The following is a 27,800-nucleotide window of genomic DNA, read 5'->3' as shown; positions in this document are numbered from 1 at the left end:
TACTTAACTATAAGTATTGCAATAATATCGATCCATTTCTCTTGTACGAGAAAAGAGACTGATCAATAAATAACATCTTTTATTGAACACGCCCGTCTCTTCCTTTTCTCTACATTCTGATGAGACTAAGAATGCACGTACTGACTGAGTAAAATAATTGCCTTGTGCTCACACGACTCTCGAGATTGACTCTTGATTAGGGGAGAGCAAAGTTGTCATGTTCTATGGTTGTCAGAAACTAAATCCCTTCTTGTCTAATCAGGGGAGTTCATCCTTCCTTGAACATTCGAGAAAGTTTCTAGCGAACTCTGAGCTTAGCTGGCAAACCCAAAAATTAAGTCTAGTATCGACAGTAGTAGACCTAGTTAACGTCTGGCCTAGGCCTTTACTGCTGTAGGTACTATTCCAATGCGCAGAGCCTATTGGGAAAATAGGAGCTACACTACAAAAACTTGTCATGACACCCACACATGGAGCAGGCCATAATTTGGATGACATATTCTCCAGCGACTCTTGCCTAAAAGTCTTCAAGGTCCTAGCGCTAATCTGGTCCGACCACCATGAGTTCCCCTTCTCTCTTCCCTGGTCTCATATAGAAGAGGGTCCTAACTGTGTGAACAGCAGAATCCCTAAAAGAATCTAGAATGGGCTCTCCTTAAAACTCTATCCCGGGCCCTAAACAGCTGCCAAATGACCAATCATGAGGACATGGAGCTTGCAGATGTTCATTTCTCTTCCTGGCTCACTTCAGCTATCAATACTGTTGCTCCCATCAAGGAAATCTACACATGAAGGAAGCTGCCAACTTCCCTCTGGTTTACTGAGAGGCTTAGACTCCTAAGACAGACTTGTCGTCGCCAAGAACAAGCTTGGCTTTAAAGCTATGACCCTCAGGAAAGAACGACAGAAAAGAGTCGGTTATGGGTAATTACAAAGACCCCAATAATGAAGAGAAGTCCCTCTACTGCACCAATAAGCTTGAATCCTCGCCCTCAGGCTCCTTCAGCACAGAAGTACCTCAGGATTTTAGTAATCAAATGAAGTTTTTTTCATACTAAAATTCTAACTATCTATAAAGAACTTGGGGCCAGATGTAGGTAGGCTTTTACCGGTCGGTAACGGTCGAAATCATCCGTTACCGACCGGTAAAAGGCTTTTCCTATGTAGGAGGCTATTTTACCAATTCAGTAAATAACGAATCAGTATTTACCGATTTGGTATTTACCGAATCATCATTTACCGATTCGGTATTTACCGAATCGGTAAATGAGATGTAGGAAGCACTGTAAACTGGGCTTTAAGAATTCGTTATTTACCACCAACTATTAGTTTCTAATGGGTGTGTAGCACTGTGTAGCCACCCACATGAGTAGCCCTGCAAACATGTCTCAGGCCTGCCACTGAAGTGTCTCTGAGTTCAGTTTTGAAATGCCATGTTGTCCAAACTTTCCCTTTTACTACATGTAAATCACTACTAAGATAGGCCCAAGGTAGCCCCATGGGCAGGGTTCAGTGTATTTAAACAGCAGGACATGTGCTGGTGTGTTTTACATGTCCTGATAGTGAAATACTGCTAATTTCATTTTCACTATTGCAGGGACCATCTCTCCTATAGGTTATCATTGGAGCTGCCATGTAACATCTTACTAGTGTAACTTCCAACTAGGAAGAGATAAAGGTTTGGAGTTAGTGGTCCCTGAACACACAATTAAAAAATACATCTTGTAGTGAAGTTGGTTTTTAGGTTGTGTGTTTGAAAATGGCACTTTTAGAAAGTGGGCATTTTCTTGCTTTACCATTCTGTGCCTCTGCCTGCCTGTGGAATCGACGTCTGAGGGAGGGTGACAGTTGGGATATTTGTACATTCACTGTAGACAGTCGCACAAAGGGAGCTTAGGTGTGCCCTGCATATTCTGATTACCCATCACCAGGCTAATGAGCCTTCCTGAGGTAGAACAGTGGGAGGAGTTGTCACTGACACCTGAATAGGGCTGTGGCTGTCCTCGCACAAACCTGACTCCACCCTCCTGTAGTCTGTCTGGAGCCAGGTCAGGAAAAGACAAGGTCTTGTGCACTACAAAGACTTTCCTTCGAAGTCTGCCTATTTTAATGGCAGAAACTGGTATAAGTACTGGAGCTGTGACACCATAACTTCAGAACACTTCTGGACTCAGAGGAGATTCTGCCTAGAAGAACAGCTGGATGTTGTAGGAGGGGGAACTGCCACCCTGCTTGTTGTTTGCTGTGCTGGCCTACTGATTGATGCTTCTGCCTTGGGCAGTGAAAGGACTGTACTTTGCTTTCTACATCCTGCTTGCCAAGGTTCTCAAGGGCTTGAGTGTGCTTGCCTCCTGTTAAGAAGTCTCAGGGCCAGCGAAGCCTCCACTTGCAGCCCTTGAACTCCTCTGTTGGGAGTTCTGACCTGCCACGTGTTGCCAATTACAGTAATGGACCCTTGGAGGTGGCTATTGCTGCAAAGAACCAAGAAAACCCACACTTCGACCTCCAGCACCTGTTTTTCCTGCCCCAGCACCGTCGTGCAGTTGAAAAACCAACACAGTTCTGCGGTTCGACCGAACAATCGATGCAGTGCCTGCCGTGTGCCTCAAAGATCACCACAGCCCGAGTCCTGAGCACCGTGTCACTGACATCCGTGGCACCCGCTCGGACTCCAGTGTTGCTGTGCGGTAGAACAAAACGACATATCACCTGCTTCGTGACTGTGAAATTGACACAGCTGCAGTTCTGCTACATCGACCCATTGTGTCTGGATTTTCAACGCATCATCCCAGTGGACCAAGTTCTTTATCGACGTTTCCCAGCAGTGAAAAACCAAGGCTGTGTGTCCGAAGATCAACACATCACCTCTCCTCATAGTAAGGAACCAACGCATCACCTCCCCTGCACAGCAGTATGGAACCGAAGTATCCCCTCCCCTGCAGGGCAGTAAGGAACCGATGCATCACCTCCCCTGGGAGTAAGGAACCGATGCATCTGGCACCTCACCTCCCTTGTGTTTTTTTCGTCTTTGATTTTGACGCATCACAGGTACTATGTGATGAAAGCGTCTCATCCATAGTTTCCGATGGACTGGACTATTTTGAACCTTTTAAAAGTGATATCTTTGCTTGTGTGTGTTGAATTTTTGTCGTTTTGGTCTTGTTTTATTCAGATAAATATTGGTTATTTTTCTAAACTGGTGTGGTGTCCATTTGTAGTGTTTCACTGACTTACTGTGTGTGTTTGTAGAAATGCTTTGCACATTGCTTCTGAGATAAGCCTTACTGCTTGTGCCAAGCTACCAAGGTGATGAGCAGGGGTTATCTTGGGTGTGTAATTTCCTTACCCTGACTAGAATAAGCGTCCCTACTTGGGCAGGATGCGATCCACTGCCAACTAGAGACCCCCATTTCTGTCTCAACTTGCTGATGGATTATCAGAACTCTCAGGAAGGTGTTTCCCTGTATCCCTCTCTCAGCACTGATCCAGCGGGCTATAGAAAATATATCATAAACTACGCTACCCAATTTCATAACCTATAAACAAAATTCTAAACTATACATGGACCCATTTATGAACCTGATATATTTTTGGGCCTACTGAATCAGGTGGTCAAATAAATCTATATACACATTATTTACAAACTATAAACATTTTATACATTTGCAGAAAGAATATTGTCATTAGAATAAAACCCAATCATTTAGATGACCACTATAGGCGACGTGATCTAGCTAAAGGTAACCTATACTTCTAAATAACCAAGACCAGCTTGTTTGTCAAAAGTAAGATTTTATTTTCTAAATTATGGTATATAAGTTGTAAGTTTTATAATTGAATTTTATTAGCATTAAAGTAAGTATGATGGTAAGAAATAAGAAAATTACAATTTAAGCAATTGAATCAATTTAAAGAAATTATATAAAGTTTAGCATTTCTAAAACCTATTTCCCTAACTGAGCTAAATAGACAGAAATTAAAGTAAAGTTCTTTGAGGATTCTTACGTGCTCCACGCAAAGTCCAGCAGCACATCACCCTCATCGGAAAGTCAGAAAGCAGCAGCCAGCCCAACCCTAAGGGCATGACTTTTTATACCTTTCTACGCTAACTAAACTAGCAAAGGAAAGTTTTCAGAAATACTCGACGTCCCATTGGCTGAGAGTGACAAGTGACATGTCACCCGATTCTTAAAAAGTTCCACAAAATCATGTCTTACAAAGACCATTGTCTCTTCCACGTGAAGCCAGAGGCTTCCTGCGATTGCAACTTTGTTTTAAGTCATCCTCGCAGCTTCCATAGTCTTACAGTGCAACTTCCGCGGATGCCAAGTTAAGGACTGACAAAAAGTTCACTTTCGACCTTGGCCATGTCCGACAGAATGATGTCAGCTCATCAGTTTTTGCTTTGTGAATGCAGCTTCAATAAACGTTTTAATTCAGAATGGGCGTCTCGTGACTTTCTGCAGAATTACAGATCAGCTTTTATTTTGCGGCTCAAATAGCTAGGCCTCAAAAAGCAGGCAACTTATGATTTCTAGTATAAAACAAACACAAGAAAAGTATTAATGTAAGAAATAAAGTATATTCTGTATCCACCCCATGGTTTACTAAATAATTAGCCCACCCGATTAATCAAAATGTTACCTAGCCATTGCAAACAAATAAAGCAGCGTTTATATTTACCAGTCTCCGTTTTTCTATGAGACCCATATGCACCTAGAATAGTAGAAATGACATCACACAGACAAGAAAAAGCAAAACAAGCACATGCTTATTTTAAATATGCAGCAGTTAGTGATGACAAAAACGAAAACAATAAATTATTTTATTATTTTGCACGAACAAAAAGATGCAACATTTATGCACGTTTATGAGCACACATGTTAGTCCCCCCACGTGTAAAGTTTAATCTAGGTTGTATTAGCACGACATATCACAAATCATTAATAATTTTATTCATGTTATGGAAATGTGACTTTGCGAGTTTAAACAAAATTTTGTTTTCTATCTCGCTCCATCAACTCCCTCATCTGGTGATTAACAAATCACCACACCAGCACTCAAAATTTTGGTAAATTTAATTTATAAGAAATCGATTCAAATTCATTGTATTAGTAAACCTAAAAGTCTGTTTCAGCATAATCCTTGCAATTAACATGACGCTCTCTATGTAACTCCTGCAACTCAATCTCCCTTTCCTCTTCTTTTCTGAGTTTATAAATTCTCTTCTTTTCTCTTAAATGCTTCTTTCTTTTATGCAACAGACAACCTACTTTAGTCAAAATAAAAATGAATATAATTATAATCAAAGGTGCCAGAATCTTGCCAAGAATTGAACTTCCGATATTATGAAACCAGTTTTTAATTGCTTGAAACCTTTTTGAAAGCTTCCCTGTAAAATCTTCTTCTTCTAAAGGAATTATTTCAGAATGCATTTGTGTAATATTCTTAATATACATTTCAATATTTTTACTTTCATCCGGTATATATGTACAGCAATGTTGGACATGTAAAATGCCACAGACTCCTCCCTCTTTTGCTAGGAGTATGTCTAAAGCAAGACGGTCTTGAATTACCATGGATCTAATTGCAATAACTTCAACATTCACTAATTGAAATCCATCAGCAGTGTCAGTTGACAATCTATCAACTATAGTGGACAATTTTCTGATTCTCCCTGCATTTAGGGTTATACCAACAAAAGGTATTACAGCTTGGAAAATATCTCCCAGAACTTCAGTAAAAGTTTCTCTTTTAGCTCTATTTACATAATTATGGATTTTAAATAATCCTTCTGAATCTCTGTCAACATGAAACACTTTAGGAAAAACAATTCCCACATAACAAGTTCCATACCAATGGTCTGGAAGGTTGTAGTAGGCTTTGTCACCACAAACAAAATAAATTCCAGGAAAGATAGGATCTTTTCCACCTTTAAATCCCCAACCTCCCATAATCTGATAAGTATCTTCACAGTTGCTTGCACCTACAAAATAATTATCAAAAAGTGTGTTATCTCTTCTAATGCAAAGCTTTCCACTAACAGGTTTGTCTATGTGAATTGCAATATTTTCAAGCATTTTGCCATTTAGTTTCTCATCCTCTTTTTGCCAGAATGATGACTTAGTCTGCTTGACTAATTCATTTCTCTTATAAATTGCTCTTCTCTCCTCAACCATATTCAGAAATTTCTTCCCTTCAGCACTTAATTTACATGTTAGATTATTCTTGTAAGCATACTCATAAGTGAGTTCGTTAGTAACAAGGAAATATTCTCTTAATTGTTTAGCTTTCTTATGCTTATTTAAAGCATTATCAATTTTAACATTAGCAAAAATCTCATCATAATTTGAATAGTAATATTCTAAACGACCAGTTTGATAAAATAAACTAGTTAATACACTACATGTAACAGCATAAGTGAGAGGAAGCATATTATATGTTACTCCCTCAGAAACAGAAGCGGGTAACTTAACGCATACATAACAATCCTTTGCATCCATTACCTTTACATATTCACTCAAAAGCTTTGTGAAAGTATTGCTTGAAAAATCACCTATTGATTTATCTTGATGAATGTTAGGCTGATGATCAATTACTTTTGCAGATGCACTATGTTTAGTTTGGCTAACCAGAGCTTTGCTTGTTATGTTAACTTTGTGTAATTCTCTATTCATTTCTAAAGGTATAATCACAGCTAGTACCAACCAGAGCAGAACTAAAATGAGCAGACATACCAGAGTCATCTTACAGCATCTTTTAAAAACAGAGCATTTTGAAGTGCTCTCCTTAATGTAAGGCATTTTTAGGTTAGTTTTAGCCTCAAAAATAAAATTAAAAATAAAAATAAATTTTAAAATTTATATACACCCCCCTTTTAAAATATTTTTCTTTTTATAACCCTAAACAAGATTTCTTCGACCTTATGTCATACATAAGTTTTCTTCTACTAGACAGTTTTTCTTCGACCTTGTGTCAACTAACAGGATTTCTTCAGCCTTATGCCAATTTAATAAATTTGTACTTCAATCATTGTCACTAATTTCTTGGATTTCGTTTTCTTCTTCACTACTATCATATATGTCAATAACGGGTGGAATTACTAAGTAAGTCCACTCAGGAGACTTGTATTTCTGGTTTGGTCTAATTATTCTCTTCCCTTTTCTTGATATCACTTCTATTTTTCTTCCAACTCCAACCTCTTTTCCAGGACTCTTTTGACTACTGATTTCTTCAACTTGTTCTATTGGCTTTTTGATTAATCTGACTCTCAATCTTCCACCAGGCCAGTAGTCTGCTTTTCTCACGTACTTCTTCTTTGGTTCAGAATTATTCGATTCTGATTTCCAAGTCCTTTTCTTTCTGCTTTCACTTCCACCTTCCACGTCACTTTCCTCAGTTTCGTAGTCTGAAATTTCAATTGACTCAGGAACTTCTCTATACGGCAATTTCACTCCTTCAGGAACTTCACTTTGTCTTCCATCACTGGTACTCGGTAATTCGATCTCCTCCTCTTCCTCGATTACCTCTAGCTTCCCAGATTTCGGATTTTTGTTCCTTACTTCAGAGCTTGTTCTCTGCCTTTCGATACTCTCCTGGTCTGAAACTTCTTTTGGTTCAGCTTCTCTGTCTTCAACATAGACAACCGAATCCTCAGTTATCTTTCCTTTTAACAGATTCTCTTCACCTTCAGAATCTATTTCAATTATTTCTAAGTCTTTTCTTGTCAGATTTCCATTCACTGGCACAGTTTCCAGATGTCGACTTTCTTGTCGATCTTTAGAATCTGGAATTACTTCACCTTCTGTTCTGTCTTCTGCTTCAGAATCAGAGTCATCTGTGGTATCACTTTCAACATCAGAATTCTCAGGAGTTGGTATTGGAATAGTATGACTTGGATGAATCCAGCGCTTCAATCCTCTGCACTTTACAGCATTAGTAGTGATCAAGATTACCTGCCTAGGTTTCTGCCATCTAGGAGATAGACAATTCCTCCTCCGATGTACTTTCGTTCTGACCCAGTCTCCAGGTCTCAGATCATGTGTCAAAACTTTGTCATTTGATTGTGCTTCAGTTCCCACCTGATTAGACACAGAAGTTACCATATCAGATAACCTTTTACAGTAATCCAAAATTGCACTGTCATTTATGCTCAACAGTTTACCTACAGGTACAAAAGCTTGCCTCATAACTCTTCCCATCAAAATTTCATGAGGACTCAAACCTGTCTTTTTATCTGGTGTACTTCTTATTGACATCAAAACAAGTGGAAGAGCATCAGTCCACTTAACTCCTGTCTCTAGACACATTTTTCCAATTCTGTTTTTGATAGTTCCATTTATTTGTTCAACTACACCTGATGCCTCTGGTCTGTATGCACAGTGTATTTTCTGCTCAATGCTCATAGCTTCGCAAATTAACTTCAACAGTTTATTATCAAAATGGCTTCCTCCATCACTCTCAATAGTGACTGGAAAACCGTACCTTGGGATTATTTCTCTGAGCATTAGTTTTGCTACTGTAATTGAATCACAATGTCGTGTAGGAAAAGCCTCTACCCACCTTGAGAACAAACATACAATTACAAGTACATATTTCAAACAGTTGTGTAAGGGCATTTCAATGAAATCTATTTGTAACCTGGTAAAGGGACCACCCTCTCGACCAATTATTCCTGTCCCCACCACTGATTTTCTGTTTGGATTCATTTGTTGGCATGACAAACACCTTTGACAAAAAGATTCTGCAATGGTTCTAAATTTGGTATTGAACCATGTTTCTTTAAACAGTCTGACCATAGAATCTCTTCCTAAATGTGCAGGACCATGATATAATCTGGCCATGTCAGAAATCATGCAATTTGGTAAAACTACTCTCCCATCTTTGTAAACCCACACTCCATCTTCATCACGTTGTCTACAATCTGATCTTAACCACTGGTCTTTTTCTTCATCATCTGCTTCGTTTTGTAAATCTCTAATCTCATTCCATGTTTCTACAATAGTTGTTAGCATTAATGAATTTGAATCAGTTTCTGTACTTCTATTCCGATTGTAAGAATAATTTTTCCTTGCGCAGTACTTTGCTGTTTCATCTGCGAAGGCATTTCCTTTGGAAATATAATCAGTTCCTCTAGTGTGTGCTGCACACTTGACTATGGCAATTTCTTTTGGCAATTGTATTGCTTCAATTAATCTTCTAATGAAAACTGCATTTTTAATTGGTGATCCTGTTGATGTCATGTATCCTCTCTGTGACCAGAGTTGTCCATAATCATGCACAACTCCGTACCCATACTGACTATCAGTAATGATGGTAACTCTTATATCTTTTGATATTTCACATGCACGAATTAAAGCAATCAATTCAGCCACTTGTGCTGAACGAACTCCTTCAAGACATGATGCCTCTTCAACATCTTCGACTGTACAAACTGAGTATGAAGCTTTCAAGACACCTCCTTCGGATCTTAAGCATGAGCCATCTACAAAGTAGACAAAATCCGATTCAGGCAAAGGTCTGTCTTTGATGTCTTTTCTGGGTTTAGTGCAGAATTCCATGACATCTAAACATTCATGTTCTGTCTCAATGTCATTAACGATTTCTGAATCAGGCAGTAATGTAGAAGGATTCAGATTCAAACATCTTGAAATCGAAACATTATCTGCTCCTAGTATGATTTTCTCATACTTTGTCAATCTGCTACTTGTTAAATGTTGAGTCTTACCTCTTGTCAGTAATATTTCAACTGAATGAGGCACAAAAACTTTTACAGGAAATCCCATAATGATTCCTTCACTTTGTTCGAGGCTGATACTTGTAGCTGCAACTGCTTTCAAACAACCTGGTAATGCTTTTGCAATTGGATCAAGAACTGCAGAGAAATATGCAATAGGTTTCTTTAGGTTTCCATGTCTCTGAATTAACACAGATAATGCACATCCTTCTCTCTCACTGCAATACAGTTCAAAATCTTTCTCATAATTTGGCATACCCAAAGCAGGAGCTTGGCATAAGCTCTTTTTCAAGTTTTCAAAAGATTCCATCTCAACATCATTGAGAATAATTGGATCTTTTACATCTGATTTGGTCAGTCTTTGTAGTGGTTTCGCAATTACTGAAAATCCACTTATCCATTGTCGACAGTAACCTACCATTCCCAGGAACATTCTGACCTGTCTTTGTGTTCTTGGCGGTAACATTGCTTGAATCATTTTTATTCTCTCGATTGTTACTTGTCTTTTTCCCTTTGCAATTCTGTGACCAAGATATTTCACTTCCTGTTTGCAAAACTGTAGTTTTGCTGGAGACACTTTATGTCCTTCTTCTGCAAGGCGATTTAACAGAATTATTGTGTCTGTTACACAATTTTCTCTTGTCTTTGCAGCTATTAACAAATCATCAATATACTGCACCAACGTAGACCTACCTGGTAAGTCTAAATCTTCTAATGATCTTTTTAACAGTTCGTTAAAGATTGAAGGACTTTCTGTATAGCCCTGAGGGATTCTTGTCCATCCAAGGGTCTTACCTTGGAATCTGAAAGCAAAGATTTCATAACTGTCTGGGTGTAGAGGAACAGTAAAGAATGCATTGCAAAGGTCAATGACTGTGTACCATTCAGCATCATATGGAATCTGAAATAGAATTACTGCTGGATTTGGAACCACAGGACAACATGGAATAACAATTTGATTAACCTTTCTCAAATCTTGTACGATCCTAAATGTTCCATTAGCCTTTTTAACTCCCATAATTGGTGAATTACAAGAGCTACTCTTCATTTCTTCCAATACACCTTGCTTGATTAATTTTTTAATTACAGGTGTAATACCTTCAATTGTCTCTGTTTTCATTTTATATTGTGGAGTGTTTGGAAATTCTATTCCCTGCTTCAATGCAATTTTAACAGGATCTACGTTTTTCATCAGACCCATCTCATTCCCAGTAAAATCCCATATCTCAGATTTCACTGTTTCTTTTAGCTCTTCAGGTAAATCTTTTTCTTCAAATGCAGGAAACAATTTTGTTTCTTCTGCTTCCATCATCATCATTGTCATTCTGTACAAACCATCTTCCTCCATTGTTTGTAATTCAACTCCTTCAGGAGAACAATATATTCTGCAATTCATTTTACATAGGATGTCTCTGCCTAATAGATTTACTGGACTACTATTACAAACCACAAATCTGTGTTTGTCTCTGTAATTTCCAATTTCAACTGGTACTGGATCAGTTAAGTCTGTTTTAATTTGCTGATTACTTACTCCGACAACTTGGATGGTATCCCCAGAGAGAGGTAGGTTTTCAATTTCCACTGATCTAACAGTAGAACGGGTAGCACCAGTGTCCACTAGAAAAGTGATGTCTACATCATTAACTTTCCCGTTTACATAAGGACCAGACTGGTCAACCTCAAGAGTGGCTCCAACAACACACTCTTCCTCCTCTCTCGGGCACCGTCAGCAATAATCATCAGAATCACTGTCTTGGCTTTCTGTCAATAAAAATTGTTGTGAAGCATTTTGCATTTGAACCCTTTGCTGCTTTTGCTGTTTTTGTGGTTTTATTACCTGTTCACATCCCTGAAATCCCACGTTTGGATTATATTTTTGAACTCCCCCACAATTCGGAAAAGGTGGTTGTGGCAACTGGTCTTGACGATTATTCACCTGTTGTTGTTGCTGTTGTTGTAATTGTCGCTGAATATTAAATTCATTTAACCCCTGTTGCATCTGTAGCTGTTGCTGCACGTTAACACCATTCTGCATCTGTGGATTCAATAAGGGATTCTTTAAGTTTCTAGGAGGATGAGGACACTCGTCCCTCCAATGTCCAATTTCGCCACAATTAAAACAAGGTAATCTTTGTTTCAGCTCTTCTATCTTTGGGCTAAATTTCTTTTGGAAATTATTACCTTTAAACTTTCCTTGTATCTGGTTCGTATTTCCAGTTTGAACAAAATTAGTGTTCTTATTTCCCATGCTGGCAATCTGTTGCTCAGCTACCTTTACCTGTGCCCACATGGCTTTCTCCTTTAGCTTCTTCTGTTTTACTTCTAATTCATCGCTACAATATTTTGCTTTTCTCAGAATATCATCAATAGATAGTGCTTGCCATCCGACAATACTAGTTCTGATCATTTCTCCAATTTCAGGTTTTAGTCCATAAACAAATCTATAGATAAAATGACTCATGTCTTTCTCATCTAATTTCTCATAACCACTGTATTGTTTAAAGATTAACAGTAGCCTTTCATAAAAAGAATGAACTGATTCTTTTGTTTCCTGCTCTGTTCTTTCTATTTTAACCCAATCAACTTCCTTGGGTGGAATTTTGTTTTTCATCCAAACAATTACTTTCTCGTAAAAATCCATTACGAGTGGATTTGGGGCACCTGTTTCTTTGATTCGCTCAGGTTCTGTTTTTGGCCAACTAATAGATATTTTACATTCTGTCCAAAGATCAGATGGAACAACAATGTCAAAAAATCCATCCAAATCAATCCACAGAACTTTTGACACTTTGATAAATCTATCGACTTGCCTGTACCACTCAACAGGTTTCTCTCTTAATTTTGGAAAGTCATTTGTGAATAACAGAATGTCTTGTCTCGACCATGGGACATGAACATATCCTCCACCTGCAACTTCTCTCATTGGAAATTGTTTTGACATTCTTTCTAATCTTTCATCTTCCTTCCTTTTAGTCCATTTCACTCTCCATTTGTTCAGTTCTCCTAGCTTTTTGATATAGACAATTAAATCTTTAATGTGAACTATTCTTCCCATTGAGTTCAAACTCTCAATGTCGCTTTCTGAGAAATCTAATCTGTAATGTTTTGCAAAATTCTTTTGTTTACTCACATCGATTTCAAGTTCTGCAGCTAGATCCTCTAATTGATCATATTTATTTTTCGTTTTCCATTGAATACTTTTGCAAATGAATAATAGTTCATCATCCCGATAGTAATTTAAACTATCTGGGCCAATTGTTCCAATTATTAATTCTTCTATATTTGCTTTTAATTTGGCCACATCAAGCTTTGGTGTGGTTACCCTGACTTCAGGACTTCCTACATCTGACATAGCACCCATTGGTGTTTTTGGAGATAAATCCTCATTGAAAGTTAAATCAGGCATTCTCGATCTAGAAGTGTTTAATTCTGTCAAATCTGAATAAAATTTTTCAGCAGGCTTTTGAATTTCTGTATTTAAAGGAATAGTTAATCCAGTTTTGTTTGTATTTCTTTGATCAAATACAGGCTGAACAGGACCTATTGTTACTGGAACCGTAACAGCTTCCATGCCTTTTGTCATTCTTTTGATTAATTCTTCTTTAGACCTTAAGTATTCATTATAATCATCATCTTCAACATTTCTTGTTTCTCTTGTATAATCTTTTGGAGGTTCCCTTGCTCTTGGAGTCATTGAAAAATGTCTACCCTCATTTCGAGCATTCTCAAATTCTGGTCTTCTAGGAGTTTCAGTGATTTCACAATTATTTGGATAAAGTTTAGGAGCTTCATTAATTGGAGGTGCACTCGGTGAAGTTTCAGTAGAAACCACCGGAGTAGACCATGATCTAGGAGGTCTCAAAGGCTGATTAGGCTGTTTCTTTCTAGCAGTTGTATATATTTCTTCCATAACTGCATCCTCAGATTCACTTTCCATAGATTTCCCTGTAGGAGAACCCATTACCATTTCATGAATTAAATACAATCCTTCACTCATGTTTCCCTGTCTCCACATTCGTAATCTATCTTCATGAGTTTCTCTTTTCCATGATGGATTTTTAGAAGGTCTTTTAATTCCACTAGCTTCTCTTTGTAACTGATACATTTCATCTTCCCACTCAACTAAAGCTTCAAATTGAGTTGGTCTCGGTTTTGGAACAAGAGCATTCATTTTCTCTCGTAAGTTTCTTAAAACTCTTACATTAAATGAACCATCATCAGGCCAAGCCAAAACACCATCGTTTTTAGTATAACGTTTCCAACTGTCGAACCATAAGACAGTATGATATCCGTATTCACCTTCCATGTACGCTGCAGGTGTTTTATACTTATGAAGTAGTTTACCACCTCGCGTTTCGATTTTCTTGTCAGGTGAAAATAAATTCTTAAATTTCTGAAATAATGTTGTCTTTTTCTCAACATGTTTAAAATGATAACTCATTTTTAAAAGTAAAATTTAATTCACAAAATCGTTCGTAAAATATTTCCGGGATGTTCCGCAAACAACCAATCCGTGCGCGAAACACACTAACAAACCAATGGCAGTTGAGCTACGTCAGTTTCCTGCTCAACCAATAATTTTGGAGATTTTCCTAAGGACCAATCAGCTCACAGGCCGTCAGAGACTCAGGAGCCAATCAGAATACAGCTTGTGACGTAGGTCACCCAATCCCAGCGCGGCTCTGTGACGTACACAGCAGCTGCGGTTTCTCGCTTCTCACTCCTGGCGCTTACCCCTCCTTCACAAAATCTTTTCACAGCGCCATTTTAAGAACACTTTTCAGTGTAAATTAATTTTTAACAATGACTTATAAAGACAACATCTGTTCGTTTCACTAATTAGGATAGTTTACATACATTCAAGTATCCACACTTCGGAATAGACGGCGCTATTCACACTAAGGATAATATTCAATTGTCAGTAGAGTAACCTTACCCCACCCTTCAAGCAAGTATAATTATGAACTCGCTTTGCTCTGAACCCACCGCGAAGTGAAAGTTCTAATAGTTCCACTTGAACATAAAATACAACTCAAACTCGCACTTTTACACGGAAAATTCCCTAAATTCAAACACACACGAAATCCGTACAGGACTCTCACCTGTTTATAGAAATCATGCACCGTTAGCAAAATAACGACGTTATCCGTACAGGACTCTAACCTGTTTATAGATATGAAACATGTACCCGTACAGGACTCTAACCTGTTTATAGATAATCATGCACCGACGCTAATTTACCCTTCACTCAAGCTCGGATATAACTAATACTCTCATCACAGTGAGTTTTATGGAAGGCGCTTTGTCCCTATTCTCATGCTGCTTTGATTTCTTAGAAAACCCTCACTATACAAGAATCAGACCTAGCCCTAAAACTGTGCTGCTCGGCGACAACACTATGGTACACGGCGATACCTCTTGTGATACTCGGCGATATCACTACAAACGAACAGATGGCTTGCGTGACTAATTTCTCGCCACACAATCTATACCGGTATAGTTTACAGATAGGCACGAAAAACGAACTTAACAAGTTGTTAAAACATTGATCCTATTTTCATACCATGACGCAATCCTTAGCAACCAACATGTTACCTTGGATACCGCTTAGCAACCATCAATTTCTGCTACCAGATAATTGATCCAGCGGGCTATAGAAAATATATCATAAACTACGCTACCCAATTTCATAACCTATAAACAAAATTCTAAACTATACATGGACCCATTTATGAACCTGATATATTTTTGGGCCTACTGAATCAGGTGGTCAAATAAATCTATATACACATTATTTACAAACTATAAACATTTTATACATTTGCAGAAAGAATATTGTCATTAGAATAAAACCCAATCATTTAGATGACCACTATAGGCGACGTGATCTAGCTAAAGGTAACCTATACTTCTAAATAACCAAGACCAGCTTGTTTGTCAAAAGTAAGATTTTATTTTCTAAATTATGGTATATAAGTTGTAAGTTTTATAATTGAATTTTATTAGCATTAAAGTAAGTATGATGGTAAGAAATAAGAAAATTACAATTTAAGCAATTGAATCAATTTAAAGAAATTATATAAAGTTTAGCATTTCTAAAACCTATTTCCCTAACTGAGCTAAATAGACAGAAATTAAAGTAAAGTTCTTTGAGGATTCTTACGTGCTCCACGCAAAGTCCAGCAGCACATCACCCTCATCGGAAAGTCAGAAAGCAGCAGCCAGCCCAACCCTAAGGGCATGACTTTTTATACCTTTCTACGCTAACTAAACTAGCAAAGGAAAGTTTTCAGAAATACTCGACGTCCCATTGGCTGAGAGTGACAAGTGACATGTCACCCGATTCTTAAAAAGTTCCACAAAATCATGTCTTACAAAGACCATTGTCTCTTCCACGTGAAGCCAGAGGCTTCCTGCGATTGCAACTTTGTTTTAAGTCATCCTCGCAGCTTCCATAGTCTTACAGTGCAACTTCCGCGGATGCCAAGTTAAGGACTGACAAAAAGTTCACTTTCGACCTTGGCCATGTCCGACAGAATGATGTCAGCTCATCAGTTTTTGCTTTGTGAATGCAGCTTCAATAAACGTTTTAATTCAGAATGGGCGTCTCGTGACTTTCTGCAGAATTACAGATCAGCTTTTATTTTGCGGCTCAAATAGCTAGGCCTCAAAAAGCAGGCAACTTATGATTTCTAGTATAAAACAAACACAAGAAAAGTATTAATGTAAGAAATAAAGTATATTCTGTATCCACCCCATGGTTTACTAAATAATTAGCCCACCCGATTAATCAAAATGTTACCTAGCCATTGCAAACAAATAAAGCAGCGTTTATATTTACCAGTCTCCGTTTTTCTATGAGACCCATATGCACCTAGAATAGTAGAAATGACATCACACAGACAAGAAAAAGCAAAACAAGCACATGCTTATTTTAAATATGCAGCAGTTAGTGATGACAAAAACGAAAACAATAAATTATTTTATTATTTTGCACGAACAAAAAGATGCAACATTTATGCACGTTTATGAGCACACATGTTAGTCCCCCCACGTGTAAAGTTTAATCTAGGTTGTATTAGCACGACATATCACAAATCATTAATAATTTTATTCATGTTATGGAAATGTGACTTTGCGAGTTTAAACAAAATTTTGTTTTCTATCTCGCTCCATCACACGCAAAGCAAGGGGCTCTTGCGTTGATCTCATCCAGGTTGGACTATGGCAAGACGCTTAATTTTGATATTAGCAAGACTGATGTGGCCAAGTTACAACTGGTACAAAATGCTGCAGCAAAACTGATTCTTGATATTCCTAAATATCGATCAGTCTCAGCAGGGATGTCTTAAGCTCCACTGGCTACTTGTGAACAAACGTATTGTCCTCAAAGCTCTATGCCTTGTTCACAAGGCATGGGCAACATTGGGCCTGGGGATCATAAAACCAAGTTTCAATGGTACACTCTCCTCCAGACAACTCTGGCTTCAAGCCATAACCACGTGACTGTCCCCAAATTTAGAAAGGCAAGATAGGAAGGCAGAGCTTTCTTGCTGGCAGCGGCCAGGTGATGGAATTCCCTTCCCCAATTCATCCCTAGCCTCAAGTCCCATACCCCTTCCCGAAAGGCTTTAAAAACTTGCCTCTTCAACCTGTAAGGAGGTTTCAAGGTCATCGAACACTGAATCCCATTTGCGGCTGTTCTCCACCCTCCAGGACTAACTGTTATTAGTGCCTTGACGCCTTTGTGCATTTGTTTGCACTCTATAAATCATTTTCCATTCATTCATTTATTCATTCATTCATTCACATCAAGTTGATCATCTTTTAGGAGTTCACTAATGTGTAGGGTATTTTTATGCAGGGATCACATATTAATTAAAGCAGCACGTATTTCTAATTACTTTCCTGGCCCATGTGTAGCACAATGTCTTAAAAAATAGATCCCTTTGGGAATTCTACGTTACACACATCACTGTTTGTTACTCAACTCACAAAACCCATATATCAGCTTATTAATAATCACTCAATCACAGGAGCTTCATGTATTAGCCAATTAGTCAAATGTAGAAAATGTTTATTTATTTATACATTCCAAGTTCATTATAACACAATTAAAAACAGATAAAACACAGCGAGCGAAAGACTCTAAATTTAAAAACAAAAGTGCGTGAAAATCTGGAAGATCAATATTCACATACAGGTTAAAAACTTTGTGGGACTAAATCTTACAAACAATGCTGTCCCTAAAGGGGCAAATTATCTTTAAAAGTGACCAAGAAGCGACGCGTTTCGTTGGTCTCACAGGTCCAACCACCTTCTTCAGGCTTTAAAAATGACACTAATCACATCACAGCACTTTGAATATCTTAGTCTGGGCGTGTGATACACATACGGGGCCAAAAACTCCCGATCTCCAAACTTCCAGGGTAGTTTTCCTCAAAGATTTCAAATTCCCATAAATAGTTTGTGGAGAAAATACCGCTGTCGGAGTCAACGGTTTCACGGTCGGATGCAAATTCCAGCTTCAGGATAAACTGCTTCTTCGAATAAGATGTCCAACCTCAAATTTATATGCGGAGCACTCAATATGTCTATCGTCTTTTAATAGGACTCACAGACAACTGGGATTCAAAAATCTGCACGTCTACAAGTGTATCCTTTTGATGTGCAGCACCCTCATGACCATAGGTGGTATCCGTAGACCTGCTCTGACTTGGTAACGATGTAGAACAACTGACGCATACTGGGGAAAGGGCGGTTCCAGAGTTAAAGCCCAGGCTGTGGCATTGAGTGCCAGTGCCTAATGAAAGGAGCTCCGCTGAGGAGTAAACCAGCCGTTGCCTCTGATGGAACAGAGAACGGGCAGTGAGGTTGGGGCTGAGCGCAGTCTGTGTGCAGACAGGCTTACCTCAAGCATGCCTTTGGTACACCAGTGGCGCATCCACGCACCGGCTTGTTTTAAGTAGGCTGGGAACAACCCCCAACCAAACAACTAGACTGCTGCTTGCCTCAAAATGGCGGCTCTAAATGGCATTAGGTGAGTCTCCCTGTGCCTGAAAGGGAGTACCCCGTAAATGAGTACACCTTTAATAAAGTGCCAAACGTTATTCTTAGCCCCAGAGAGGCTGCCCCCAACACCTAAAAGAAGACGAGCAGTGATCTCTCTGGCAGATTGCAAGACGGTGCCAGAGAGAAACTGTTAAAATTCAGTCATTTTTGCAGTGCGCAGCATCATTTCACTAGGCTGTTAGAGATGAGGCCTGATTAATTCGGCTATGTTATCTTTGTAAATTGATGGTGCGCCAGATATTCACTCAGCGGATTCACACTGACTGACTGATTGATGAGAGATTCAATTGGACTATATCAGATATCTTTTGGATTAGGAACCTTGGGCCATTATTTACCGACCTTGGGGTTGCACCACTATAGGTTGCCCTAGTATTTCTTCTCTACCGTCCTGATGAAGACCTGCATGCACAGGCATAATTTACCTCATGCAACAGTCGGGTCGAAACGTCAATATTGATCACCAAGCCTGGATTGAATATAGAGGTCCTTGTGAACTGGGTGTAAGGATTGAGCTACAACCACTTCTGAACTATGGATCATTGCCTTTGAGCAGAGGTTTTGCTTTTTCAGACAGGTATTATACATTGGCTAAATCTGAGTTACTTGAGCCAGTGCTGTATAATTTAAAATATATCCGTCTGTGGCACATTTTTTTCTTTTTTCCTTATTACTTTGCACATGAGCACTTTTATGAACACTTTTCTACACATTCTTTGGGACAACCTTGATACAAATGTCTTATCAAAATTTGTGCATTATTAAAATGCTTTTGAAAAAATAAATTGAATTTACTTTTCAAAAAAATCTTACGTGTGTTCTTTCCTGTGTCTCTCTCTCACCACTATTATAATACGTGAAATAATATTGTATTCTTCCTTTGAAGAAATTGCCAGTAGGACCACACTGTTGTATGTACCATAGGTTAGCCAGGTCCCGTGGCTTACCTTGGGTTACCCCATTAGATTATAATGGCTTGCCTCAAAATGGCGGCACCAAATGGCGCGAGGTGAGTCTCCCTATGACTGAAAGAGTTCAGTGGGACTCTAAGTTCCTATTCCGATAGGCCGTTTGTCAGGGGCAAGACATTGTTGGTGGCTGTTTATCATCCAGGCTAACATCAGGTGTAGATTACAGAACAGCCGGCGTTGTATACAGAGTTGGAAGAAGACATTGGCTTGCTCAGAGGGATGGAAGGAACAGACCCCTGACCAAGAGGACAAGGAGCTTGATACAGCTGACTGAAGCCTGCCTGTTGGACGCCTCAAGGAGCAGAGACATTAGGAGGCCATGGTTACCTTGCTGACCAGCTGTCCAGAATAGCCACTGAAGTGACTGCAACATCAGAGGCTCAATCCATGCTTTGAGTGTGATAAGCCTGCCCCATCCTATCTATCCGGTACCCAAATCCAGGCTCAGAGGGAAAAGGAGAGTTTTCCTATTCACCCACAGTGTCCAGTTTGCTGAAGCGGTCCCTCTGCCGTAAGAACCATTTTACCGGTTGTATTAACACGTTAAAAGTTAAATTTGAATACTGGTCGTGAAACCCAGTTGAAAGTAGACAGGGTTGTCCAGTGGGTGCCACTACCAGGTGAAAGTCTTTACCATGAAGCCAGTCTAGAGAAATCTCCCCCTTGCGGTTTGGTACCCGTGGGGGACTTGGCGTAGGATGCCCATAGCAACCAGCCGCCATCACTCCAGCAGAATCGTTGGACAAGTTACGTCCCTAACTTCTCCCCATGTCCAGTGACCTTGCCCAGGACATCGGTTTTTCAATAGGCCGCCTGTTTCTTATGTTTTTACTGATACCTGCACGTGTTTTGCGAAAAGAGGAAGGAAGAAATAGGCAAAGCTAGGACGACGCAAGTTTCTGAAACTTCGACACAGTTCACAAGGCAGGAGGAGGGTTTACTTGTTTATTTTTTTTTTAGCACGCGGTCAGTTCCATTTTCTTGCAGGTCATGGAAAAGCCACATAGAGGCTGATGTAACCCCTAGATGTCACAGTGTCAGGGTGCTTCCCCATGTTGGTTACTAGTGACAAGCGGCAAGAAGGGCAGATGCAGTTCAAACTTCAGCCAAAAGGCTTTAAACGAAAAATCAACCTACGACCAATGGCTCAAACAAGCTAAGCCGTCTCTCCTTGCTTAAGCCCACTTAGATCATTCCAGTACCGCAGAAGGCGGTATTACCAGCCATGAACATTTCTGATTTCTGCAAACACTTTGCACCCTCTGTAGGTCACCATTAAGAAGCCAAAACGAAAACAGCCATACTTCCCTGGCGAATGAAATACTTTGATCACTAACATAACAAGGATTGGCAAAGACAATAGGTCTGTGTTGGCTGCCAGCCTTTTGGTTTTGTCAATGCTTGCTTTTATTCTTCATGGATTTGCAAACCTTTATTGTTTGGGTGGTGGTGGCAGATCCTTCTCCTTCCTGGCTGCCAAGACCTGGAACTCACTCCCCACCCACCTCCGCCTTACTCAGAATCACACCTCCTTCAGAAAAGAACTGAAAACTTGGCTATTCGATAAACAGTGATCCCCTCCCCCTAGCGCCTTGAGACCCTCTGGGTGAGTAGTGCGCTTTATAAATGCCTGAACTTGAACTTGGGAAGCTGCCAGACTCTCACCAAACTAAAAAAAAAAAGTCTAAAAGCAAAACTATGTTTTACTCTCAAAAAGCATACAGCACCAGAGTAGTGACTGGCGCTTATGGGTAGTACTTTGTGTGTGTGAATGCCCTCCTTGTGAAAAGACAGAATGTCATCACTCCACTGAAGTTTGCCAATGGCTGAAGTGGACTGGATGATTGCCACATGGTATATGTTGCGATGGGTGGTAGCAAAATGTGAATGACACAACAACAGACCAATGGATGAAGAGTGCTGGCTTAAACTCCTTATAAATAAGTATATTATACATATAAATGTGGTACAATCAAAAGGTCTTGCTAGGACTAGATCAAACAAGCACTGGCATAGCCAATAGGTCTCGCCTTTGGGGCCTTATAAGTGTTTAGCCAGAGCTATTGACTTTGCCAATGTCTTTAAGCTGTGCTGTCGGAGAAGTGTGGCTGCTGTGCAGCATGCTGAAAAGTTTTAAATAAAAAAGTGTCAGAAGCATTTTGTTCACTTATATATGAAAGCCATTATGTACAACTGAACGACCATATTAAAAAAAGTATTTACAATAAAAAAGTCCTCAGTTTTCCTTTGTTCTTGCAATGCTGGCAACTTGTTTCTGCCTATTCCAATGGTTGATTGTTAAAGCTTTTTTTTTTGAGGGGGCATAAACAATCTGAGGGTGATGGTCGGGAACTAGTACCTGTATTATAACACTAGCAGCGGCCAGACGCTAGGGGAGAATCAACAGACGCCAGATTCCGAGAGCAGGCTGAGGTGGTGCTGAGTGATGCTGAGGTGGTAGTGGTGGTAGTGGTGATCTGGTGCGGAGACGATGCTGAGGTGATGCTGAATGATACTCAGGTCTTGCTGAGTGATGATGATGTGGTGGTGTACTAGTGCAAAGGCGATGCGGAGTGATGCTGATGTGGTGCTGAGTAATACTGATGTGGTGCTGAGTGATACTGATGTGATGCTGAGTGATACTGATGTGATGCTGAGTGATGCTGAAGTGGTGCTGAGTGATACTGAAGTGGTGCTGAGTGATACTGAAGTGGTGCTGAGTGATACTGAAGTGGTGCTGAGTGATACTGATGTGATGCTGAGTGATACTGATGTGGTGCTGAGTGATACTGAAGTGGTGCTGAGTGATACTGAAGTGGTGCTGAGTGATACTGAAGTGGTGCTGAGTGATACTGAAGTGGTGCTGAGTGATACTGAAGTGGTGCTGAGTGATACTGAAGTGGTGCTGAGTGATACTGAAGGGGTGCTGAGTGATACTGAATTGGTGCTGAGTGATACTGAAGTGGTGCTGAGTGATACTGAAGTGGTGCTGAGTGATACTGAAGTGGTGCTGAGTGATACTGAAGTGGTGCTGAGTGATACTGAAGTGGTGCTGAGTGATACTGAAGTGGTGCTGAGTGATACTGAAGTGGTGCTGAGTGATACTGAAGTGGTGCTGAGTGATACTGATGTGGTGCTGAGTGATACTGATGTGGTGCTGAGTGATACTGATGTGGTGCTGAGTGATATTGTTGTGGCCCTGAATGATGCTGTGGTGGTGCTGAGTAATATTGTTGTGTCCCTGAGTGATGCTGCCGTGACACAGTGTCTTTGCTAGTTACAGTGGTAAAGAACTCCCTCCAAATGTGCACAAGTGAATAACTAATGCTGATATTTTGAAGCACACAGCTAATGTTACCTTGCCCTGTGGGATAATTTAAAAAAAATAAAATTAAGAGTGCCCTAACCACAGAGTGAATGGTTAATTAAAAAAAAAGAGCTGTGCATGAGTGAATAACTAATGCTGATATTTTAAAGCAACGCGGATATTTTAAAGCACATTCACTAATGCTGATATTTTAAAGTAATGCGGATATTTTAAAACACTCGCCACACGTGTGCTAGTCACAGTTAAAGAAAAACCCGAAAAGAAGCCGTAAATCAACTGTCTGTTTAGTGTGCGAAGAATTTTGGCAAGCACAGTAGTTTGTTGGGTAGCTTTGTGTGTGTGTAATGTCCAGGAAGCATTCAAAACAAGGAGGCACGTCTGGCGAGGGTGTGGAATGTGCGCGCGCTGTAAGGGTGCCCGCGAGCAATGCGCTTAATGAGCCATGACGATGGAGGAAAGCCAGATGGCGCCTGTGCGCGTAACCGTGCGCGTAACCACACGCTTTAAGCCACACAAAAAGCATGTGGTCAGCTTTTTGAATCCCCCTTACTAAAAGTATTGCCAGAGCTACGCATGTGCTGGCTCAGGCGAGACCTAAAAAATGACAATTAGGTAGTAAATTGGTGAAATATGCCCACAGTTGACCTCTGTGAGTAACTTTCAATTTTCAGCTTCCCATCAGGGCAGGTCAGGCAAAGACTTTTTTTAGGTTGGCCGTATAAAAAAAGAGCATTGCGTTGTCTGTTGCGAGGCATATTGTGGCTTATCAAGAACATGAGGGGGCTTGGAGACCACCCATTGCTTAACATTGGTTGACTTTCCTTGTCACTCTTATTTCCCTGCTTCTTATTTGTGCCACAGCTTGTGATTCTTGTATTTGTCCCTCCCATAGAGCATTGCCTCTTTACAATCTCATTGCCTGATTGGCATCACTGCTTTCAAGCACTACTTTGTTTATTTTGTCGATTAGAATACGCATTTATTTTAGCTTTCTCGCTGGTGTATGTCTCTCCCCCCCTCTGTGCTGCTCCCTATTGCCTGACTGCTTCTCGCTGCCTCTACCTCTTGTGCTCACCCATGTGCTTCTCTCCATTACTTCCGCCCTCCACACGCTCTGTGTGGCTTTTTTCCAACCCCCATATTGCTCTCTTGCCCGCCCTCCCCACCAGTTGTATAACATAAGTCCCCGCGGTGCAGGGGCCCCCCCTCAGCAGAAGTGTTAGGTGGTGGGCCAGGGAGTGGGGCCCCCATTCACCCCTGTGTTGTTTTGCAATCCCTCCCACTATCCTCCGTGTTTCTACGCCCAACCTCCCATGTGTTGCTTTCACCTCCCCTGCCCGCCCGCTTAAAAAAAAAAAAAAAAACGTTCTGCACATTTTATTTTGTTTTTGGTTGCCAGTGCGAGGTCACTCCGAATTTCAGTAACCAGGCACTCTACAAATTTCTAACATAATAGAACATCCAACTCGAATCGTTTAAGAAAAAGAAAAACATCGCCTGCATCATTCTGTAGGTGTGAACATACGTGTTGCGCGCACCTACAGAATTACATGGGTGGCTGTTAAAAGATTTTGGGCCTCATTTTACAAGCTTTTGCGCTGCCAATACGTCAACTTTTCCCATATTAAAAGTGACACACAAGTGGTGCAAAGGCCTTGTAAATAAGCCCCTTTGTTTTGCTGCAGAGCATAGTGGATGCTGTGCAGCATGGTTAAAAACCATTGGCAAAGCCAACAGGTTTAAAAAGCAAGACCTGATCACTTTGCCAGTGCTTGGCTTCCTTTAGGGGTGGATAAAAGGAGTTATGTGGTACTGCCATGCATTGATGACGAGCCGAGAGGTCATTCAGTTTTCAGTGTTTGCTATAATTGGTTGCTGTTACTTTTGCATGAGAAGATGCGAGTGCGGAGGTGAAAGGTGGAGCCGCTTGGATGAATTAACCTTGCATTTCTTGTCTTCCAGACTCGGAGGGGAACCTGTGCCGGAGCGGGCCTCTGCTGCAGATCACCGTCACCATGCACCGCTTCCTCCTCCCGTCCACAGACCTGATGTGCCGAGTCAGCTCGCTATATCCTTCGCAGAAAGACGCATGCGCCGAGGCCTCGGTCAGCTGGCCCATCTCTGCCCGACGGAGGCCTCGGCTGGTACCCAAGGCAGGACCAAGGCGGTGCTCCTTACATTTCCTGTGTTTGTTTGTTTCCTACACATTCCATCCATCTTCTCTGTGTCTGGGTATCTTAAGGCAAGGCCGCATAGCGTGGGACCAAAAGGTCCGGATCCACTCCAGGGGCCTCATTTATGAAAAGTGACGCATCGCTGCGTGAAAACAGCGATGCGTCACTTTTCACTGCGCCCTCCTTGCGACACCAATGATGCGTCCTATTTACAGTATGACACATCATGGCGCAAGGAGTTACAGATACGTCAGTATTTCTCACGTATCTGTATGGCGCAAAAGTGACGCATTGCTGGAGTGTGTCACAAAAGTGACGCAACTCCAGCAATGTGTCCTTGCCCCATGTGAAAGGGCCTGCGTCAGTCTTACGCCTGCTGTGAGGCAGACGTAAGAAATTGACGCATTTGTGTCCTAGAAGTGGCGAAGTGAAATCTTATAGATTTCACTGCGCCACTTCTATGACCCTTTCTTGCGTCAATACGCCCCCCTTGCATACATTATACCTGCCGCAGGTATAATGTGGCGCAGGGGTATACAAAGTGGCGCATCTACCTAGATGCGTCACTGTGTAAATATGGCACAACAAGGCACATTTTTTATGCCTCTGGTGCGTCACAAAAAGTGACGCACTGGCGGCGTAAAAGTGACGCAAGGGCTCATAAATGAGGCCCCAGGTTTTCAGGATATCCCGTAACAAACATTTACATCCAACAAGTCGCTTTATTGCGTTTCACTGCCTTGACGAAGGCCTGGAGCCTTATCACTGCACCTGGTGACATGTGATCAGTTGCCTCTCCTCTTAAGTGAAGTTTTACAAACCTAAAAACGGAATAGTTGGTAGTTTTGCAGATTTTCTTGCTCTGATAACCCCCATTTTTAGGAGAACGGGATGGCAAATATGGCTGCTACTGTGGTGGACCTGCGAGTTTGGTTCACGTTCATACAGCGCTTTACTGCCTAAGCTTCTTGGCACGACGGTAGGTACACACGCCCAAAAAAGAATACTAAACAGATATTGCTGGGTAAAGAGAAGGTTTTTAGCTCTTTTCTTGAGGGCAGTGAGCAAGGCTTAGGGAGGAAGTGTTCTTGTTGTTGTAGCGCACCAAAGGCCTCATTTATGAAAAGTGACGCATCGCTGCGTGAAAGCAGCGATGCGTCACTTTTCACTGCACCTTGACACCAATGATGCGTCATATTTACAGTATGACGCATCATGGCGCAAGGAGTTACAGATACGTCAGTATTTCTGACTTATCTGTACGGCGCAAAAGTGACGCATTGCTGGAGTGTGTCACAAAAGTGACGCAACTCCAGCAATGTGTCCTTTCACATGGGGCTAGGGCCTGCGTCAGTCTTACGCCTGCTGTGAGACAAGCGTAAGAAATTGACGCATTTGTGTCCTAGAAGTGGCGCAGTGAAATCTTATAGAATTCACTGCGTCACTTCTATGACCTTTTCTTGCGTCAGAACGCCCCCCCCCGCCTACATTATACCTGGCGCAGGTATAATGTAGCGCAGGGGTTTACAAAGTGACGCATCTACCTAGATGCCTCACTTTGTAATTATGGTGCAACAAGGCACATTTTTTACGCTGCTGATGCGTCACAAAAAGTGACGCACCGGCGGCGTAAAAGTGACGCACGGCCTCATAAATGAGGCCCTTAGTGTTTAATGAAATTACAATAGGACAACAATGCATAAACAAGGGGTAAAGACCTTTGAGCTTCGTTCCAAATGTATGCAAAAGTTAACTTGGATCTTGAAACTTTATTAAATCCACCCGGTGGGAGCATGGAATAAGTGTTGAGGAGGCTTCACCCTCTTGAAGGTTCTAAGCAGGGGCGTGGCTTCCATTGGTGCATCAGGTGCAGTGACACCGGGACTCAGCGGCTTCAGGGGCCCTATCGATCCTGGCTGTATTTTACAATTCAAACAGCAGCCAAGGGCGCACTAGGGCACACGACAGACTTGCTACGTCGGTCCAAAGTATACAATAGGAAAAACAATACACATCTGAAATACCTCTTTTTAAAAAAAAAAAATGAAAATTTGTCTAAAGGTTTCAGGGGCACACTGTGGGGAAAATGACTATATCTGCCAAAGGAGGGATGAAACAATGCCACATCTGGAGTATTTCATCACTTTGAAAGTGGCTGCATCTGTATTGGAGGAACATCACGTGACAAGTGGTCTGTTCCCATTTATAGCTGTGCCGTACATAGGTAACAAAAGAGCTCTCGGGGGAACGGGTTGAAAGAGGCGGCTGCGCTGTTCAAGGGTCCTCACAGCGCGTGAGAGCTCGCGACGTGCCCCGATCGGAGCCACGCGCATCTCGCTGCGGTAAACAAGCGCAGGACATTATTATTGACGGGCTGGGAGCAAAAACAGGCTTTATATAGAACTGAGCTATGGAAACCGGTGCAGACGTGTTTGAATGCATGTATAAAAATACGTATTTATTTATAAAGTACTTAAATGTGTGTCTTTAACGTGTTTGTGTTTTGAAGAGAAAAAAAC

At 40.8% G+C, this 27,800-nt stretch overlaps 1 protein-coding gene across 4 annotated transcripts in view; it reads left to right on the top strand.

The window, feature by feature from the left end:
- RASGRP1 (RAS guanyl releasing protein 1) overlaps positions 1 to 27,800 on the top strand; it is a 350,649-nt gene that overhangs the window by 227,046 nt on the left and 95,803 nt on the right. For all 4 annotated transcript variants that reach the window (XR_013600832.1, XR_013600831.1, XM_078659443.1 and 1 more), the window contains one exon: positions 25,070 to 25,175. Coding sequence is in view for 2 of the 4 variants with exons in the window: in XM_078659443.1 (XP_078515569.1) it covers positions 25,070 to 25,175 (106 nt within the window). In the remaining 2 variants the exon portion in view is untranslated. The remainder of the gene's footprint in view (positions 1 to 25,069; positions 25,176 to 27,800) is intronic.

The sequence above is a fragment of the Lissotriton helveticus genome, chromosome 9 (genome assembly GCF_964261635.1).
Source record: "Lissotriton helveticus chromosome 9, aLisHel1.1, whole genome shotgun sequence".
NCBI lineage: Eukaryota > Metazoa > Chordata > Amphibia > Caudata > Salamandridae > Lissotriton > Lissotriton helveticus.
Note: the sequence above shows the minus strand (reverse complement) of the source record. Positions and strands in the feature narration are given on the sequence as shown.